The sequence below is a fragment of the Haliotis rubra genome, unplaced genomic scaffold (assembly GCF_003918875.1).
Source record: "Haliotis rubra isolate DU_JTF1 unplaced genomic scaffold, ASM391887v1 Scf36, whole genome shotgun sequence".
NCBI lineage: Eukaryota > Metazoa > Mollusca > Gastropoda > Lepetellida > Haliotidae > Haliotis > Haliotis rubra.
Window position 1 is genome coordinate 2,461,840 of NW_025767035.1, and position 19,945 is coordinate 2,481,784.

The 19,945-nt window shown below is 41.0% G+C and overlaps 1 protein-coding gene across 1 annotated transcript in view; it reads left to right on the forward strand.

Annotated features, from left to right (window-relative positions):
• Window positions 1-8,218: 8,218 nt before the first annotated feature.
• Window positions 8,219-19,945, forward strand: part of LOC124285443 (YLP motif-containing protein 1-like) — a 55,492-nt gene continuing 43,765 nt past the window's right edge. Inside the window, exons 1-7 of the mRNA XM_046721668.1 lie at window positions 8,219-8,761; window positions 9,921-10,227; window positions 12,959-13,102; window positions 13,575-15,057; window positions 17,897-18,082; window positions 18,359-18,398; window positions 18,730-19,467. Of these exons, the coding sequence (XP_046577624.1) occupies window positions 8,399-8,761; window positions 9,921-10,227; window positions 12,959-13,102; window positions 13,575-15,057; window positions 17,897-18,082; window positions 18,359-18,398; window positions 18,730-19,467 (3,261 nt within the window). The 5' untranslated portion in view covers window positions 8,219-8,398. The remainder of the gene's footprint in view (window positions 8,762-9,920; window positions 10,228-12,958; window positions 13,103-13,574; window positions 15,058-17,896; window positions 18,083-18,358; window positions 18,399-18,729; window positions 19,468-19,945) is intronic.

Consider the following 19,945-nt stretch of genomic DNA (forward strand, 5'->3'; position numbering starts at 1 on the left):
TATTCACTGCGCTTTTGTAATATTCGCAATTGAATTAGGATTGTTGGTTGGTTGGCTTGTTGTTCAACATTCAATATTCCAGCTATATGGCGGCGGTCTGTAAACAATCGACTCTGGACCAGACAATCCAGTGGTCAACATCATGAGCATCGACCCACGCAATTGGGAACCGATTACATGTGTCAACCAATTACAGCGAGCCTGACCACCCGATCCCGTTATGTGCCTCATTAATAAGCATGGGCTACTGATGACCAGTTCTTACCCGGATCTTCACGGGTTTAATTGCATTAGGAAAACTAGTGGTTGATAGTATAAGCACAAGTTGTCGAGTCAGCCAGGTACATCCTGTATCATTGCTGACTCCAACATAAGTGATACCTGTAAATATGTAAAATGTGTAACCGCTATAATTTTGAAGATGAATTACATTTTGTACTTGTCTGTGATGCATATGCAAATTTAAGAAGCAAATACCTACCAGAATTTAATTGTCCATCTGTTTGAAGCAAATATCTTAAGTTGTTAACATGCATAGATAAGAATTTACTTGTAAAAATTTCATTATTTATTAAACATGCACTATCTAAAAGGAATTCTATCCAATGTTAGAAGAGACATGTATATATATACCTATGTATATGTTTAAACCATATTTTCTATATACCATATACCACTTTGCATTTATTGTACACGGGCCAATGGCCTATATACCGAAATAAATTCTTCTTCTTCTGATACCTGTCGTACCACCTGGGACTCATCCTGTACAGCTGTAAGAGACCGTTGCTACAGGGAATATTAAAATCCCTGGGAATATATGGAATGTCTGATTCAAACAGCGAATATACATAATGCTTAAAATCGTCAGGTATTGTACATATTTCCTGACCAACACATTGTTAGACATATTCCCTCAGTGAATCAGACATTACATGCACATATTTGACATACTCCTTGTAACATACTCGCACAGTGACACAAGAACGATATCGTTAAGATTGTGTTGAATTTATTTTGAATGAATTTGATTTTTAAAGTGCTTTTCGTTTTAAGAAACTTTGGTTTCGCTTAATACAAATGTTTAAGGCTTCGTAATTCTCTGGTTATTACACGGCTCTAATATGACCCTGGTATTACGGCATACATGTGGGCTTTTCTGTTCTATACTATTCACACTTTGCTAAGGATCAAATCATGGATTCAACAGAAAACTATGATGTGGGGTCACATTTGGTTTAAATATCTAAGGTTATTGTAAGCATGGATCCTTGGTTTCAGTATGGCATTGCATCTTGAGGAATCCATACCTGCTACTGCCAGGTGTTGTTTACTTGTCAATGACCCGTTCCATGATTTGCAAAATGGTTGGTTGGTGCCATGAAAACCATTTTTATGGTTACTAATGTATCAAGTGCATACGGGTAGCTTAAATTGGCTATTTTCCTAAAGATGTGTTACCATATAATTATTTATCAAGTTTTAAAATGGATACAGTTTCAAATTATAAATCTACATTTAAGCAAAATTGCGAATTTTTGTGATCCTTATCAAAGTGTGAGTAGTATATTAAGGGTATGGAACACAAACTGACAAGCATTTTGGAGTGGTAACTTTATCAGGACATGTGCATGTACGAACAATGTCACTACAATGCGATTTCAGATCCATAACTGTTCTGTTATAATATATCACATCATCGACCGTGTCAGTGTTCATGTAGATGGCATTCACTGATAAAAGACTATTTCTTGTCTTTTAATTTAAAACATCGACATCAATTCACACAAATTGAGACACATCTATGGGTTTTCAGAAACCCATGTTTGCCAGAACAAGCGGCTACTGGGATCGGATGGTCCGGTTTCTGACTTGTTTGGGGCATGTCATCGCATCCCAGTTGCGTAGATGGTGAGGTGAGGTGAGGTGAAATTGGGTTTAACGTCGTGCGTGAGAATATTTCGCTCATATGACGACGTGCATGCGTGTGTATGTGTATGTGCGGCTGCTTGTACTAGCCCAGACTTAAGCTGGTTTTATAGTGCTAGCCCACTGAGATACCATGCCGCAGTGAAGCATGAATACCCAACTCAGACACAGTATCCTGACTCCGAGCCGACCAGTCCTTGATGTACCCATTAATGTCGAGCGCCAGGCAGGGACCAACAAGTACCATAGTTTAACGTCTTTTGGTATGACGCGTCGGGGATCGAACCCGCGACCTTCCGCTCTCCGGGCGGACGCTCTAACCACTACACCACGGAGGCGGTCAATTGCGTAGATGGATGCTCGTGAAGTATATCACTGGATTTTCTGGCCAAGACGTATTTAGAGATTGCCATCATATAGTTTTAGTTCGTGTGTGTTTTGTTGTTGGTGTACCCGTGTGTATTTTGTTCTTTTGTTTTGTTTGTTCAGTACACAGAAGGACCCGGTACCCCATGATACTTCCTGTACACTGCACCCACATCACCCGGGAACTATTGGATGACAGATTGACATGTGAGCTGTCTGAATGAAACCTAATGATACTTCCTATATCTGCTACACTGTAGCCGAACCACCTGCGAAATATAGAACTACAGACTGACATGTGAGGTGTCTGAACCCTCCGCCCAGACACACAAGGAAGACTGTATATTGTATTTACGTGAGGAATAGTTTCATCTAACTTGTTTTATTAGAGCGAGTAGATTGGTGATCAGTCGTACTATAGCTGAATCACTGTATACTCTGTAGCAAATCGGGGCGGTGGGGTAGCCTAGTGGTTAAAGCGTTCGCTCGTCACGCCGAAGACAGGGTTCGATTCCCTACATGGGTAGAATGTGTGAAGCCCATTTTCTAGTTTCCCCCGCTAAAAGCGGCGTAAAACTAAACTCACTAACTGTAGAAAATCAAATCTGAACAAGACAACATCGTGACTGACACCGAACATCGACCCACAACGTCGGGCATGACATAATTCCTATCGTGACGTATTGAGAACCCGGAACCCAAACCAGGAACATGTTTGTTTTAGGAAAATTGTCCATACAATCTTTGTCTAAAAATCTATCTTACATGATTGGGCCGGAAGTATTCCGATACCGTGGCATGAAAAAAATGATGTATGATATGGTATCATGTACATATGGGTGTGTTTTAGGGAGAATGGGGTGTGTGTTAGGGAGAACGGTGTGTGTGTTAGGTTTACGTAACTCTGGCACGCTAGAATCTTGTGATCGCGGTGGGTAGTGGTTAAAGCGTTCGCTCGTCACGTCCAAGATCCGGGTTCGATTCCCCACATGGGTTCGATTCCCCACATGGGTACGATGTGTGAAGCCCATTTCTAGTGTCCTTCGCCGTGACATTGCTGGAATATTACTAAAAGCGGCGTAAAACTAAACCCACTCACTCACTCGCTGATATCATTTCTTGGTTTGTCAGCATCAACCTCGTGGTTCCACCAAGCGTCTGAGACCTGCATCACTTCCTGGTTTCCTCCACAGATGTCACAAGGATACAGTACAAGGCGGCCGTACATTCGTCTCACTGATCACTCAGGTACTGCCATGACAAATAGAAACCAGATAGTTCAACATGCGTATAATCAGTTATTTAACAATATACCTACAGACCCTGAAACAAATATATCTAAGAAAGCCCATGCAAGTCTAGAATATGTTGCAAGTCTGGATTTCCAGTTTCTGAAAACGAAGAAAGCCTCCAGGCTCCATTTGCTTATATTATATTTTAATTATTATGAACTGTTTTTTCTGTAAAATATGTTCATTTCGGAGACTAGTTGTTAGTCTACAATATACCTTAACACTCATTTTAGTTGACAAAGCAGCCAACTGCACGATTTGTCGCTGAAAATCATTTTCTTAATTAAACCGTGTTAAGTTTCGATTCGCCCACAAAGAGATGGAAACAGAACGATACAGCCAATGCATGTGGCTTTGTCTTTCTGGGTTGTCGCAACCAATGCACAGGAAGACGTAACTCAGTTTTTGACGTGAAAATCAATGCGAATTTCGTTCAGGTGCGGTGGTGAACAAAACCGTTTTACCTGCGGCCAAAACGCCAGGTAACAGGTAAAATTCATCACCGATGGAAGCGCACCTGTGAGCTGGCCGGTTGCGGCAATTTTTTCTCTCGGCGAGGACATCAATTCAAACTTTTGGGTACAGTGGATGTCTGATGTGATGTGTCATTCAACGGTGTTGGATAAATACATGACGGACTGTGTATTATAAGTACTATCAGCGATACTCTCCGTACAGGATGTCAGTTAATCGGGACTGACTGAGTGAGTTTAGTTTTTACGCCGCTTTTAGCAATATTCCAGCAATATCACGGCGGGGGACACCAGAAATGGGCTTCACACATTGTGCCCATGTGGGGAATCGAACCCGGATCTTCGGCGTGACGAGCCAACGCTTTAACCACTAGGCTACCCCATGGCCCCAGTTAATCGGGAAGTCACATGACGTAGCATTACATGTAATCAAATAAACAACACTTCAAATCATGTCCTGAGTTATAACAATATGGGACTACATCGCTGAAACAAACATTTGTAGGATACACGTCTTTCGGTGTCATAACTGGCCATCCCGTTTTCTCATTACCACGTTCGGCTTCAGAGTGAACGGTCGGACGATTGAATAAAAATATATTTGAAAAAAAAAGAGAAAACAAATCAGCGTTTGGTGAAGAACACAACCTGGGTCTGTTAGTTTGATATAAATTAAAACATCACGATTTCATCAAGATTACGCAGTGTCAAATGCATCTGTTCCTGCGTCGGTGAGGTGAGGTGAAATTGGGTTTATCGTCGTGCTTGAGAATATTTCGCTCATATGACGACGTGCATGCGTGTGTATATATCTATGTGCGGCTGCTTGTACTAGCCCAGACTTAAGCTGGTTTTATAGTGTTAGCCCACAGAGGTACCATGCCGCAGTGAAGCATGAATACCCAACTCAGACACAGTATACTGACTCCGAGCCGACCAGTCCTTGTTGTACCCATTAATGCCGAGCGCCAGGCAGGGACCAACAAGTACCATATGTTAACGTCTTTTGGTATGACGCGGTCGGGGATCGCTCTCCCGGGCGGACGCTCTAACCACTACACCACGGAGGCGGCCGCGTCGGTGTTGAGAGCTTCGAAGACGGAAAGAAAACTGAAAAGTTATTGTAAGAGTTACTTCCCTTTAAATCCGTAACTGTTTTTTTCCCAAAGGCGGAATTGTATATAAATGAGTAAATAGATATTTTTTCTGCTTTTTAAATTTGTTTAGTAACTCAGTGACTTTTGACAGGCGGGAAATGAGAAACAAAATACAAATTCAGATTAGGGCTTCAACGAGTCCATTTTTTTGGACTCGAGTACTCGAGGGGGTGAGACTCGACTCGGACCCGAGTACTCGAAATTCATACCTTTCAAGCAAACTTTCAATTGTCAAGATAGTTACCTAATCATTTTCAGAAGTGAAATCTCAATCGATGTATAATATTTACTCTCATCTGCAGACTTGTAACAACTAATACCATACAGCCACACCGTGTGAGGAGTAAACTATTTAATCTAGGTGTTAATGAAAACATTATCAGATGGGTTAAAGAATTCAGGGTACATAGAACTCAGTATGTCAGTGTCAATGGCTATCAATCTTCTTTTCTCTCAACCTCTACTGGAGATCCACATGGCTGTGTTCCTTCATCCGTACTGTTACTTGTCAATATATGACTTGTTTACTGTGAAATTTGCAGATGACGCCACTGTTACTGGCCTAATTTCTGATTCTGAACATTATTATCATTAAGGCATTGACAAAACCGTAATGACAGTTTTTTTTCAAACCTTTATTCAAAGTGTGTTGACCTACAATTTTCTATGTTGGTATGGGGATCTGTCTCATCGCAACAAAAACAGACTTTTCAAAATTGTTAATACTGCTTGCAAAATTTCTGGAGTGTCTTTCGAGTATAATCAAAAAGGCAGCTAAAATTAGATTTGATAGTTGACATATTTGATCTCACCATTTTGAACTACTTCCTTCTGGACGCTGCTGTCGATTACCTTCCCTCAAAACAGATCTCGACAGTCTTTCATACCGTCAAGTATTCGTGAATGCTACAAATATTTTGAATCATCATCATGTGATTAAAACTAGAATTATTCAGCCTTTTTACCTATGTGGTTAATTGAATTATATCATGTCAGCTTTATTTGTAAATAGCATTCGTTTTGAGCATGTAATTATTGTGCATATTTTTGTGAACTGTGTATATATTCATTTTGAGACAGTTTGGATGTATGAGAATTTCCTCCGGGATAATAAAGTTACTAGTATATCTTTTTCTTAATATTAGACGTTAACGGCCGTTCATGCTTAGCACATGACAGACAGTCCGTCAACGTCAATAATTCGAGTTATCTCCCCTTTTCGAGTACGAGTCCTTGAAAATGGACTCGAGTCCAGCTAAACCCGACTCGTTCTCGAGTACTCGAGTACCCGTGGAAGCCCTAATTCAGATGGTATTTTTGCAGCAGAAATAATATAAGTGTCGCTTGGCCGAGTTCACTTCCTTTTCAGCTTGTTTTCTCATTAAAAGTGTTTTTATTCGCTAGTTTCAAATATAACTAGAAAGGGCGCATTAGGCTGTGACCATGATTAAAAAGAACATATTATTCCTGGGACAACCCTCCCAACGTGGGTTATAAACGAGATCAGCCACGCTCGTTATACTTATATAGAGGTATACGTCACATATGTCTATCCACGTGTGAAATGTTGTTGTTGTTGATGATGATGATGATGATCTCTACTGGTGGCATGTTTACGTTCCGAATTTTGTTAAGAAAATTGGTTTGATTTTCAGTATAACAAGGTCGCTTCCGTCGTTAAGTGGAATGTGGCCTAAGAGCGGGAGATCGGTGGTGCGATCGGACTGCCACTATAAAACCAACATTAGTCCGAAAATACAAGCAAATACACACGTACACACACGCATGCACATTGACAAAAAAAGTGTAATAATCTTGATCGCGGCTTTAAAAGAGCTTTAAAATATCTCGTACTAAAGTTTGGTGCGATATGTTTTCTTAACCTATCAGTTTTCATTTTCGTATCCTTGTGTATTCGGTTTTCGGTCATGTAAGGATTGCCGACCAACGTAACATAAAGTGCATGAATAAATCGATAATAAACAAACCTACCTCGTTTGTTTGTTATTTATTTATGATATTCAAATATCTGACGGATTAACCTCGTGTTTCACCCGCACAGCAGGCCTCATAGTTCGCTACGCACAGATCGTGAATACGGAAGTGACGTCATCTGTTTTCGTTCACTTCATTGGTTCTCCGTAAAACAGAAATCTAAGTGCAGTATTCGTGCTATGCTGATATTTTTATAATATAAAGTTGATAAACATCCAGTCCAAAAAAGAATATTTGTAATAGTTCCAATAATAATTATTAGAAACTATGGTCGTAATAATTTCATGTGAAAGTTAATCATGATAAGACTTTGCTAGTTACATCACATGTCGAGACATGTTTCACTCCTGCGGTTCGCGGTGACAAGGGCACCGAAACTCATCAGAAGATCTCACTACACGTACGGAGGTGCACAGCTTGAGGTGGACCCAAAACACATCATGCAGGATGAGTACACTGGGCCCATGACACAGAAATATTCATTGGAGTTTCGAAAATTAAATGAGTATTTTTGAAAATCGTAATAAGAGATGACCCTATCCAGCTTCCATATATTTTTTTTACGACGGCAACGCCACGTGATATGTCATGTGATAATGATACATCATACCATAAACAAGCAGACGACCCTATATCCTGAAAAGGTGGAGCTGACGATATTTTAGATATAGCATTTTGATTACATGAAAATTTAAGCATTAGTAAACTTGGTTCTAAAACGTAACATTTACATGTGTTTGCAATCATGTACCTTCCTAAATTTCACACGAATCATTTTGTTAGTCAGTGCTGAAGCAGTCGACCTCCTGCCAAAAATAACCCGTCTGGTGACGTAATATCTCGCTAATAACCGCGAGAAATAAACACGCAAACAGGCGACCGAAAACAGATGTTGAACGAAAACAGATGACTCGAGGATATATGGTATAATTTTGTGAGGCCCATCTTCCGACAAGGTTACAAAATACAAACAAGGATGTACCTCAGAAGTAAAGAAATGATAATGATTCCGCTCGGTTAATTGTAATCCGAATATACAATTTTGACGTCCGTATTTTATTTTGACGCTCTTCCGCTAAGGTAGATAACTCTGTACATTGACAGACCGCCATGATTATCATGAGGCTATGAAAACTTGAGCTTGGCGTTAAAAATAAGAAGTTGTATTTATACGACAGATATAACGATGTACGGTAATTGGCAGCAGGCTGCTATAGGCGGGTATGTTAACCCCCAAATGCAAATGCAACAGCAGCAACATATGTACCAGTGGTATTATCAACAAGGACAATGGCCCCAACAAATCATGCCACAAATGCCTGCTGGACCAGCGCCACCAAATCAGCCTCCACAACCCCCACCACCCGACCCTAGTCAAAATCCCCCGCTTCCTACAGAAGATGTGGACGCCAAAGATTCTTCGTCAGGAAGTGGCCTGAATCCAGCTCCGCCTGTGGAGCCTCCAGTGCCGTCGGAAGAGAAACCCCCTCTCCCTCCAGATCCTCCACCACCAGCTCCAGACAGTGATCAAAAGGGCCAAGAGAAGAAGGTTAGCATGACATTATGAGTTCATTTGAGACTTACTTTCATCCATAATTTTGGTGACTATATTCATTGTATTTTGCTAAAAAGTGATGCTCAATTGTTTTCAGGGGACTCCATGGCAATCTGAAGTATTGTTGGATTAAATGTTTTTCGGATGGCAGTATTTACTCTTGATGTAATCATGATAATGAGTCTCGTTTTTATTATAATCATTCAATGATAATTGTCTTTGGCTGTGGGTAGGGGTGAAACGCTTTTACAATGGTGCAGTACATACTGCAGTACAAGGCCTTTGGTTTGGTTCGGAACGGGAAAATAGCATCCATCTACATGATCTAGCAAAGAAATGCATAAATTTTGACAAAATGATTCGATTTCTAGACATTTTAGAAAAGGTTTAAAACGGTTAATAAAATGACGATGTGAAAACTGAAAATACTGACTTTTTGGATTGCATTATGATATACTGAACCGAAAGGCTAAATACTGCAATTCTACTAATACTGTGGTATACCAGTGATACTATTTCACTCCAACTGTGGGTCTTGCATGTCTCTTTGATCCCTTGGTTAGATATGTGGTATGTTACACATGCAATACACTGGCACCCTCCTTGCCATATTTACTTGGCTCATGTGGCACCTTGTACGGTTGTGTGATGTATGTGGTGTCATCATTTACTATCATTAGGAGAATCACCTTATCTTAACTGAGGATAACCTTACCAATCAAACACAACTTTTGGATGAATGGGATACTTGTAATGTGGGAATATACTCCATCAGTAAGTGCTACAAATGTCATTAACCTGTTGACCCAATCAAAAGATCAGTGTTCACTTGAGTTTCCATCTCTCCCTGGGGAGTATACAACCCAAGCTGTTTGTGACATGTTGACGTGCTAGAAGGTTAACAGTCACTTGGCTCTCTGAACCTACACAGTACCCACTCACAGCTGGATGAACAGAGGCATATTTCAGACATTCAAAGGTTCAATGTTATGACAATGGTGAAATAATTCATAAAGAACGTCTCTTGGTTCAAATAGAATAGCAACAGTCCTTCAACACTCCATGACTCCTAATTTCATAACTTCCTAATTGTTATGATGAGTTTTGAAGTGATTGCATGTACTTGTATATAACAGTGTGAAAAAACTTTCAGGATCTGAAGCCAAAGGATGATGCAGAATCCAATAAATTGGCTGAGTTGGCGAAGCAGGCTCAGCAGTGGCAGCAGCAGAAACAACAGCAGACACAACAGCAGACACAACAGCAGACTCAGTGGAATCAATGGATGGGACAGCCACAGACTGGGTACCAGGCAGGTTATCAAGGAGGGTACCAAGGGGGGTACCAGGGTGGTTATCATGGGGGATATCAGTCATACTCTGGCCAGTCTGGACAAGCTCCAGTTCCAAAACAGCCAGCACCTCCACAGCAGACACAGCCATTGCCACCACAGGCACCAGGTAGGGAACATTTCAGGGTTTATACTGTTCAAGAAGCTATGACAGACTAAACAGGTTCTTCTTCCTTTGAGTGGCATACATGGCATAATTAGCAGGACCCGGTTGTATCAAACTTTAATGAAGCATTAGCGTGCCATTAAAAGTTCATTAACTAATGTATCATTAAATTCAGTTGTACTAACGTTTTAATGACGTCGTGTTGTCATTAGTGCATCATTAACTTAATGAAGGTTCTGGGTATCATTAGAGCGTCATTAACTTCCTGGAAAAGTGTACGTTGCCCCAGAATTTCGTTTGTGCAGCATTGGATCGACCTACAGCTATAAAATTACACAGAAATGTAGAATATTAAATTGCCTATACCATAGTGTAAACTCAAGTGCAAATACTTAGGCAATACTTTCATGCAATAAATAAATCATTGTTATCTATGTTGTCAGTTTTACTAAATGTTGATAATGAAATTAGTTTCATGAAACATATCTGAACAATACGCAAATTATACATTAATACTAAAAGTGTAATCCACAGGACAGTGTGATTGTGTTTGCTCTTATTCACCCGACCTTCACCTCAAAGAAATTGCCAAATACGTACAACAATGTTGATGTATGACATCACTACCGATGACCGATTTCTCATGATCTCATGAAATGGCAGCTTTGTGGATAGACCCATGGGTGCCCACGATTTTGCGAGGGTACCTTTGTCCATAAATGTATGATGTAAGTAATCAGAAACATTCTGACTATCTGCATATAATTATTTGCTTTTAATGCTTTCATTGAAAAAGCCAGAAATGCAGATGATGCATTTGTCACAATGGAATATGAAATATACGTGTCCTATGACCGGCCTTGCCGAAACTCGATTTTGTAAACACTATCCAATATGGCAGAAAGCTCACTTCGGCGATCGTGTATTTTCCAAAACATCCCAACTGATTCTAGGTTTATAGGCGATGTTTCAGAATGACTGAGATGTGTTTCTTCACTGCAGTTGAAATGATTGTTTTTGTTCCGAGGCTTAGTCGTAAAGATGCCATTTTGACAGACGACCGAGTGTTTACGTTGCAGAATTGTGGGAAATGTTTAGGGGAATCCCCGAGTTTAATGAAAATATTTACAAAAGGACGTCATTAGATAATGATACGCTAATAAGTGTTTGATACAACCGTTTTTAATGATGCCATTAATTAATGATGCATGTATCATTAGGGTTTAAGGTTGACATTAGTTAATGAAGCAATGATACAACCGGATCCAGGTCATTATGTTTATAATTGATGTCAGGATATTGCATGAATTGTAGACCTAGAATAATGATAGTAGATAAGTTCACTCATCATTCACAAAAGATATTTGTGAATTGTGTCAGTTATGCAAAGAAAATATGAATACCCATGATATCATACCACCAGTATGTGTTGGAACATTACTTCCTAGTAGTATTGGAATCTTCCTACTAAACAGACTGTAGGAATAATGTGGAAGATCAATATCCAGATAGTTTTTGAAACTGTTTTACATCTTGTTACAAATGCATATTTAGACAATTCATTTGCTTGGATTTTGTCCCCACTGACCAATAATATTCAGAATGTCAGGATGTAAGTGGGTAATGAGCTACGAAAGTCCCCTTGGCTGTGCCTTGATGATAATGCAGTATTCTTTTCACTTGCTAACATGTAGAGCCATTCCGGCTTTTTAGTGACATTAATTTAAGGTTGATTTGGAGAAAGTAATCTAGAACCACCATGGCCAAGGAAACAAAGATGGTAGTTGTGTTAGACAACAATTACTTGATCCAAAATAATGTTATAATAATGTTATGGTCCATGGTGACAGCAGGAGCGTCATTGCCTGCTATTTTGGGGGGCTTGCAGTCCTGAACAATATAATCATAAGCTATATTGAATTGTCTCATACATTGACAGTTTTGTGTTTTATTTTCACACAAAAGTACTGGAAAGCAGTTAACTGTTGAGTGTTAGGGTTGGGTACCTTACTCTTACTTCTGAACTTGCCATTCCCACAGCCTGTTTCTTGATTGAAAAACCTGCAGTACCAACATCATTAAATCATTCACTCAATCATTAACCATTTAAGCTTGTCGTCTGATTCACTCTTTCCAAAATATAACATAATAGCTGTTGGGGATATGATGTCAATTTATATTACGATTGACACATAATAGTAATAGTAAAGAAAATCAGTTCATACAATACATAAACTCCTTCCTTCTAGATAGCAATTTAAAAACTAACGTGCCATGAAATCCTTTGTTCCTGCCAGTATTAATCTTTTAAGTCATTCTAGTGTTTGTCTTAACTTGTTATGAGCATGTTATATCTGTGTTATTTATTACATGAAAATAATTTAATAATTTTATCAATGATTGAGCTCTGTACTTTACACAAGAATTCCCTCATGGGTAATAAAGTATTGTCATTGTCATAAAAGGTATACCCAGGGAGGTGGGTGGGTGTCTGTATGCTCCGGCTGCAGCCGTGGGACTGACTTCTCGGTTCGCAGATAGATGAGTGCGCATGCACGCTCGCTCCGCACATGCATGCTTGCACAGTAGAGTGCTGTCTCCAGGTAGAGCACCTGTCTGTCCATGGCCTGTAGGAGTTAAACTTTAATAATATGAATTATTACCCCAATAACTGAAATACTGTTGGACAAAAGGGCCTTGGACCCATCTCACTGACTGAGACACTTATGTTTAGAAGGCGGTGCAGCAGGTCCAGCAGGTCCAGCAGGTGCCCCTTCGTCTGTGGAGCTTGATGCTGTCCTGGACGAGGAGAAGGAGTTTGATGTCCAGTACAAGCAGTGGAAGGAGCAGTATGACACATGGAAGGAGCAGAATAAAAGTGAGCAGTGTTCATCTCTTGACAGCCATTCACATGCTTAGTTTCCTAATGATATTTCAGAAAGGTTTGAACTTTGTTTTCTGGTGGCATGAGTTTGCAGTGGTGAAATGATGTCTTCTCCCATCAATAAGCCCCTGTTGAAGAAATTATGATTAACAGCATTGTATTTGTTTAATTGATCACACAACACTATTGAAAACAAACTTGAACTGTGTAGAATTGAACCCCTGTAAAAAATACTTGTCCTGGCTAGTGAAAGAAAATGGATCTGGTAATCAGTTTTGATGAGTTTCTGCATGCCATTGGTCCTTGACACCATGGACGTTGCTTATACTATCAATCAGTTTATCTTGTTAAGATTTGATTGTACTAGATGATGACATAGCTGAAATATTACTGAATGGAGTGTTGAAGTAACAAAACCAACTCTATAACAAATTTGCAGAATGTGATGTGCCATGTGTATTTTCAGATCATCCAAACAAGGACCAGTTTCGTCAGTATGAGCAGCAGTGGCAGCAGTATGAACAGCAGATGGAAACCAGGAGAAAAGATATCCAGGATCGGAAGGCAGTCATTGAAAAACAAACAGGAGCTGAAAAACCAGCACCAAAACACCCTGAAGAACCTAAGCCAAGCTATCAGCAGTTTTCAGGATCATCAAAACAGGGAACCCAAGGCAACCAACAATTCCCAGGAGAGTCTCAGCAGGGAGCCCAGAGCAACCAGCAGTTCTCAGGAAAATCTCAACAGGGAGCCCAGAGCAACCAACAATTCCCAGGAGAGTCTCAACAGGGAGCCCCGAGCAACCAGCAGTTCCCAGGGCAGCAAGGCATCAGGGGACCTAACAATTTTCAAGGACCACCAGCAAGATTTGGCAACCCTAGATTTGGTGGATCTCAGAGTCGTTTTCCCAATCAACAGCCAATGAATCAAAGATTTGGTGGTCTAGGAAGTCGACCCCGGTTTCCAAACCAGGCTCTGAATCAAGGCTTCCAGGGAAGTCCAGGCACAAATGCCAAAAGCTTTGAGGACCAGACTGGTAAGGAGGACAACTTAAATGAAGATGATATGGAGGAAGGTTTTGGTGATGAGGAGGAAGAGGAACAACAAGGAGGTGATTATGGAAGCCAACAAGGTTATCCTCCAGGTAACCATGGAAACCAACAGTTCCAACAGGGTATGAACAGATTTCCTGGGCCAAGGGGTCCTCGTTTTCAAGGACAACCAAGATTTCCAAACCAGAACTTCAGAGGACAAAGAGCCCCAGGGCCTTCTGGTTTTCAAGGGAGGCCTCCTTTTCAGGGTGGTAGAGGAAGAGGTGGAGTTGGTCCTAATCAAGGTCCTGGTTTCCGCTATCAAGGACCTCGAATGCAAGGACAAGGACAAGGACAGTTTGGACAGCATGAAGAAGAACATGAAGGAGTAGAAGCAGTAGAAGAGGAAAGTGCTGAAGATTATGTAGAAGACGATCCCTCTGTTCAGCATCAGAATTTTGGACAAATGGGTGTACGGCCACAATTTGGTGGGCCCAGATTTGGTGGGCCAAGGGGTCGCTTTGAAGGACCAGGTGGACCAAGGTGGGGAGGGCCAAGAGGTCCACCTGTTCAGAGGTTCCAGAGAGGACAAGGGCCAAGATTTGAACCAAGAGGTCCACATCAAAATAGAATGCGGGGACCAACACCTTTAATGGATATCACCTTTGAAGGACAGGATAACTCAGAAATGGATGCAATGGGAGAAGCAAATGAGGAGGAAGAGGAGGAGGAGGAGGGTTATGAACAGCAAGGAGGACTTGGTCCAGGTGCCCAAAGGGGACAGGGTGGTCCCTTCCAGGGACCAAGAGGACAAAGAGGGGCTTTCATGAACAGAGGCCGAGGCATGCGTGGAGGATTTGGACCTCCTCATGGACCAGGCTTTGGTGGACCTCCATATGGTGGCCGAGGGGATCAGATGTAAGTTAAACTGCAGTTTTGTGCAGGTCTGTTTAGGGAGCTTCCCTTTAGCTTTCATGGCACGATATCTTCATTGTGCAAGTGTATGGATCAGGAAACATTGAGTTTCAAATCAGTTATGGGCAGATTAAATAGTCACCAGGGAGTTATTAGACCATTGAGGGAAGGTATGGCATTCTGGATACATGGTAAATACTTTTGTTAACACTTTTGAACACTTTATTCTTTTAATTAGTTTTGCTTTACATTTACAATTTAAAATGTTCATATTTACTGTAAATATGTCATCTAAAGTACTAGGGTTGTAATTCAATGCACATGCACTAGATGTTTGTTTCAATAAAACTTAAATGTTGTATGTACTGATGTGACAGCGAGAATCGGGTAGTTATGATGCAAGTTTGATCATGTGCAAGTATTCTCTTGGCATGATGTGGTGTGGATCTTTGCTTATGCTGTCCTCACTGGTCTGCCATAACTTCATTATTTACAAGCTGCCATGATGTGCAGCTCTGGTATGCACCAGTAAATGAGCAAAACACCTCTGGAAGGTCTGGGTTAGAATTGGTGTTCAGCAACCCATGCTTGTCGTAAGAAGTGACCGACAGAATCGGATGGTCACGCTCGCTGATCACCTTTTCCCATGAGTGTTTATCGGGGCGGTGGGGTAGCGTAGTGGTTAAAGTGTCTGTTCGTCACGCCGAAGACTCGGGTTCGATTCCCCACATGGGTACAATATGTGAAGCCCATTTCTGGTGTCCCCGCCGTGATATAGCTGGAATATTGCTAAAAGCGGCATAAAACTAAACTCACTCACTCACTCATGAGTGTTTATCAATGCTCATGATGTCAATCACTGGAATGTCAGTTCCAGATTTGATTATGTACAGACTGCTGTACTACAGCTTGGATTTTGGAGTGCAGTGTTAAACAATTAACAACAATAATGGCGAACCTTAAGTTATCATGTAGACAGTGTAGGTACTATATCAAAAGGGGTATCACTAGGTATCATGATATCTATGTTTTGGAAACATCTTTATGCCAACACTGTACCGATACAATTTTATGAATATCTGTACTTATTCGTAAGTTCACATTTACAATTTACAATTATTGAGAATACCAAGGTTTAAACATGTTAAGATGGCGAATGAGAAGGCAGAAAGCTCAGTTTTTAAAATTTCATTTCAAGTCCAGTTTATGTTCAGCATTAAGTGACCGTCTCCTTGGTGTAGGGGTTAGAGTGTCCACCCATAGAGCGGAAGGTCACAGGTTCGATTCCTGGCTGTGTCATACCAAAAGACTTTGAAATATGGTACTTTTTGATCCATGTCTGGCGCTCAGCATTAATGGGTACAACAAGGACTGGTCAGCTCTGAGTCAATATAATGTGTCTGAGTGGGGTATTCATGCTTAACTGCGACATGGTATCACAGTGAGCTGGCACTATAACACGAATGCATGTCGTCATATGAGCAAAATATTCTTAAGTACGATGTTAAACCCAATTTCACCTCACCTCAGCATTAAGTTGATTTATTATCCCCCGCCGCACGTTTAAAGCGAAGCGGGGGATATAGTATTATGTTCCATCTGTACGTCCGTCCGTACGTATGTACGAATTAGAATATCTTAAGAACTGTTGACGAGATTATTTTCATATTTGGTACCTAGGTTCATCACAGTATGAGAAAGGTCCCAGTCAGGTTTGGTGACCTTGACCTTCATTTCAAGGTCACAAGGGGACTTTAACGTTTTACTTTTGACAGCGAAATATCTCAAGAACCGTTCACTGGATTTTCTTCATATTCAACACCAAGCATTATCTAGGGAAGGCACAGGGTCAAGTCGATTTTGGTGACCTTCACTTAATTTTCAAGGTCACAGCGACACTTTAAAGATTTCCGCATGTTAAATTGCAGGTTAAGATAGTCAGCAAGATATCGCAAAAATACATTCACTGGATTTTTCAAGGTCACAAAGACACTTTAAAGATTTCAGCATGTTAAATTGCATGTTAAGATAGTCAGCAAGATATCGCAAAAATACATTCACTGGATTTTTTTCATATTTGACACCAAGCTTCATCTAGGGAAAGTGCAAAGCCCAGTCGATCTTGGTGACCTTCACTTATTTTTCAAGGTCACAAAGACACTTTGAAGATTTCCGCATGTTAAATTTCATGTTAAGATAGCAAGATATCGCTAAAAACATTCACTGGATTTTTTTCATATTTGACACAAAGCTTCATCTATTGAAGGCTCAGGGCCCAGTAAATTTTGGTGACCTTCACATAATTTTCAAGGTCACTGCGACACTGAAGATTTCAGCATGTTAACCTGAATTCACAGGATTTTCTTCATAGACTTTCAAGACTTCCCTTGAATGTTTTTCAATAAGCAATTTCTTTAGTACCATTTTTGCATAATTCATACACTATGACATTCATGTCAAGGTCAAAGTCAGTGTTGAAAATATGTGTGTGTTTGAACAACTAAAGAGCAAGATATCAAGAGAGGTTAACTGGTTATGTTTTTGTTGACATTTAACTTCATCTTAAACTTCCATTACCTTTTAAGTTTGATTTGATAATTTGTGCGGGGGATTATGTCACCGTAGTGACAATGCTTGTTGAATTATTCCTTAAGTGAATTTTATTCATGCGTCTACAAAATAGTTGAATGTATTATGAGTGTGTATATCAATATACTATGGTTCTTTTTACTTAATGTATTGATGCTGAAATTTCAAATCATGACAGCCCTATCAATATACTTTCAATAGTATAAAACATTGTACACAGTCACTCATAGTATTGTTATACCATTTAACACAGGCAAGAAGAGGAGATAGAGGATGAAACTGTTCCGGAGGAGGAGATGGGCGAGGAGTTCCAAGAGGACTACAGCCAGGGCCAGTATCCTGGAGGTCAAAGAGGTCGTGGTGGACCTCAGAGATGGCAGAGAGGTCGGGGTGGACCTCGTGGGGCCATGGCAGACAGGGGTGGCTTTGGGGGGCCAATGTAAGTCAAGATTTTATGGTCAAACATGAATAACCAAACAAAGGCAGGAATTTGGAATTGCTCTATGTTGTATATTAAAAATATTACCATCTTCTTTTGGCACATCATCAATGTGACACACACACACACACATGTAATATACATGTAATCCTCAGAATGATAATTGAGATAAGATGAAGGTGAAATTGAAGTATTGATACATGTTATTGAAACATTGATATCTGTAATTGAAATCTTTGCCAATCTGATTTATGTTTCCTGTGTTTATATTTTCAGGAACCCACGAGGACCAGGGCCTTATGGAGGCTCAAGGATGGTACGTGAATCTAAGCATGCAACAATTAGATTGTTATAGGCAGACATCCTATTCGTATATAGACCGTTATGTTTTATAAAGAGAAAAAGCCTTCCAGCATTTCTTGTAAGTAAATATGCATACATATTACCACGGTTACTTTGGAAATGCTGAAATTCTGTTGACAGTCATAGCATTTATTCTTTACTGGTAAACTTTGCTGGTGTTTATGTATTGTGGCCACCTTGTGGTTAATGTGTTAGCTCTTTTAGCCAAAGGCCCCCTTCTGAATTTTATACTTGACTTGACTCTTTCTAGCTTTGGGACTGATTTGGGATGGGTGTTTTTTCAGCCTGGACCTCCTGGTCGTGGTGGCCCAAGAGGTCAGACCCCAGGACAAGGTGGCACTAGGTTTCAAGCACCAGGCCAAGGTGGCCCAAGGGGACAGGCTCCAGGCCTTGGTGGCCCCAGGGGGCAGGCACCAGGACAGGTTGGCCCAAGGGGTCAAGCACCAGGTCAGCGTGGACTCATGGGTCATGCCCCGGGTCAAATTGGCCCAAGAGGTCAAGCACCAGGACAACAGTTTGGTCCTAGAGGTCAAGCACCGGGTCAGATGGGTGGTCCAAGAGCACCACTTGGAAGAGGTGGACCAAGAGGTCTAGTGCCTGGTAGGGGTGGTCCAAGGGGAACAGCACCAGGTCAAATGGGAGGTGCTAGAGGTCAGGCACCTGGTCAAATGGGAGGTCCGAGGGGTCAGGCACCAGGCCAGCAGGGTGGACTTAGAGGATCATCTCCAGGTCTTGGTGGAGCACGAGGTCCTTCCCCAGGTGTAGGTGGACCTCGAGGTCCTTCTCCAGGTCTGGGTGGACCTCGAGGACCATCGCCTCATGGTTCTCAAGCCTCACCATCAGAGCAACCAGCAGGACAACCTGACGCGAACAGTCAGGATAAGCCATTGTTTCCTTCAGCTGTAAAGATGGAGGACAAAGAAGAGAAAAAAGATGGGTCCAGTGAGCAGCAGGCAGATGATGACAGCAAGACAGGTCTCGTGTCTTATCAGGAGGATGATGACGAGACGCCCTTAAAACTGGTAAACTAACATTGAAGCTCCTGTGTGTATTACAGTGCTTCACCGGTTAGAATTGGTCTTCAGCAACCCATGCTTGTCATAGGAGTCGATACGGGATTGGGTTGATGCACCAGCACCTGGAGTTGATCCAATTGCGTAGATTGGTACTCATGCTGTCAATCACTGGATTTAGTGGATTGTCTGATCCAGACTTGATTATCTGCAGACCACTGTCATGTAGCTGGAATATTGCTGAATACGGCGTTAAACAATAAGCGAACAATTACAGTGCTCTGTAAAACACTGCAACACCTGTCTATAAATATGTCTGTGGTCCACATTTTCTGATCAAAGGTAAGGGAATAGGGAAATTGGTAAGGGACTTGCTACTCCCAGTATTAAAGGACATGAAGACATCCTTTTGCATCAACAGATTTCTGCCTCGTAGTCATATTGTCCAGGAAACCATCTTTCAGAACAGTGTTCTGATTTGCTTATT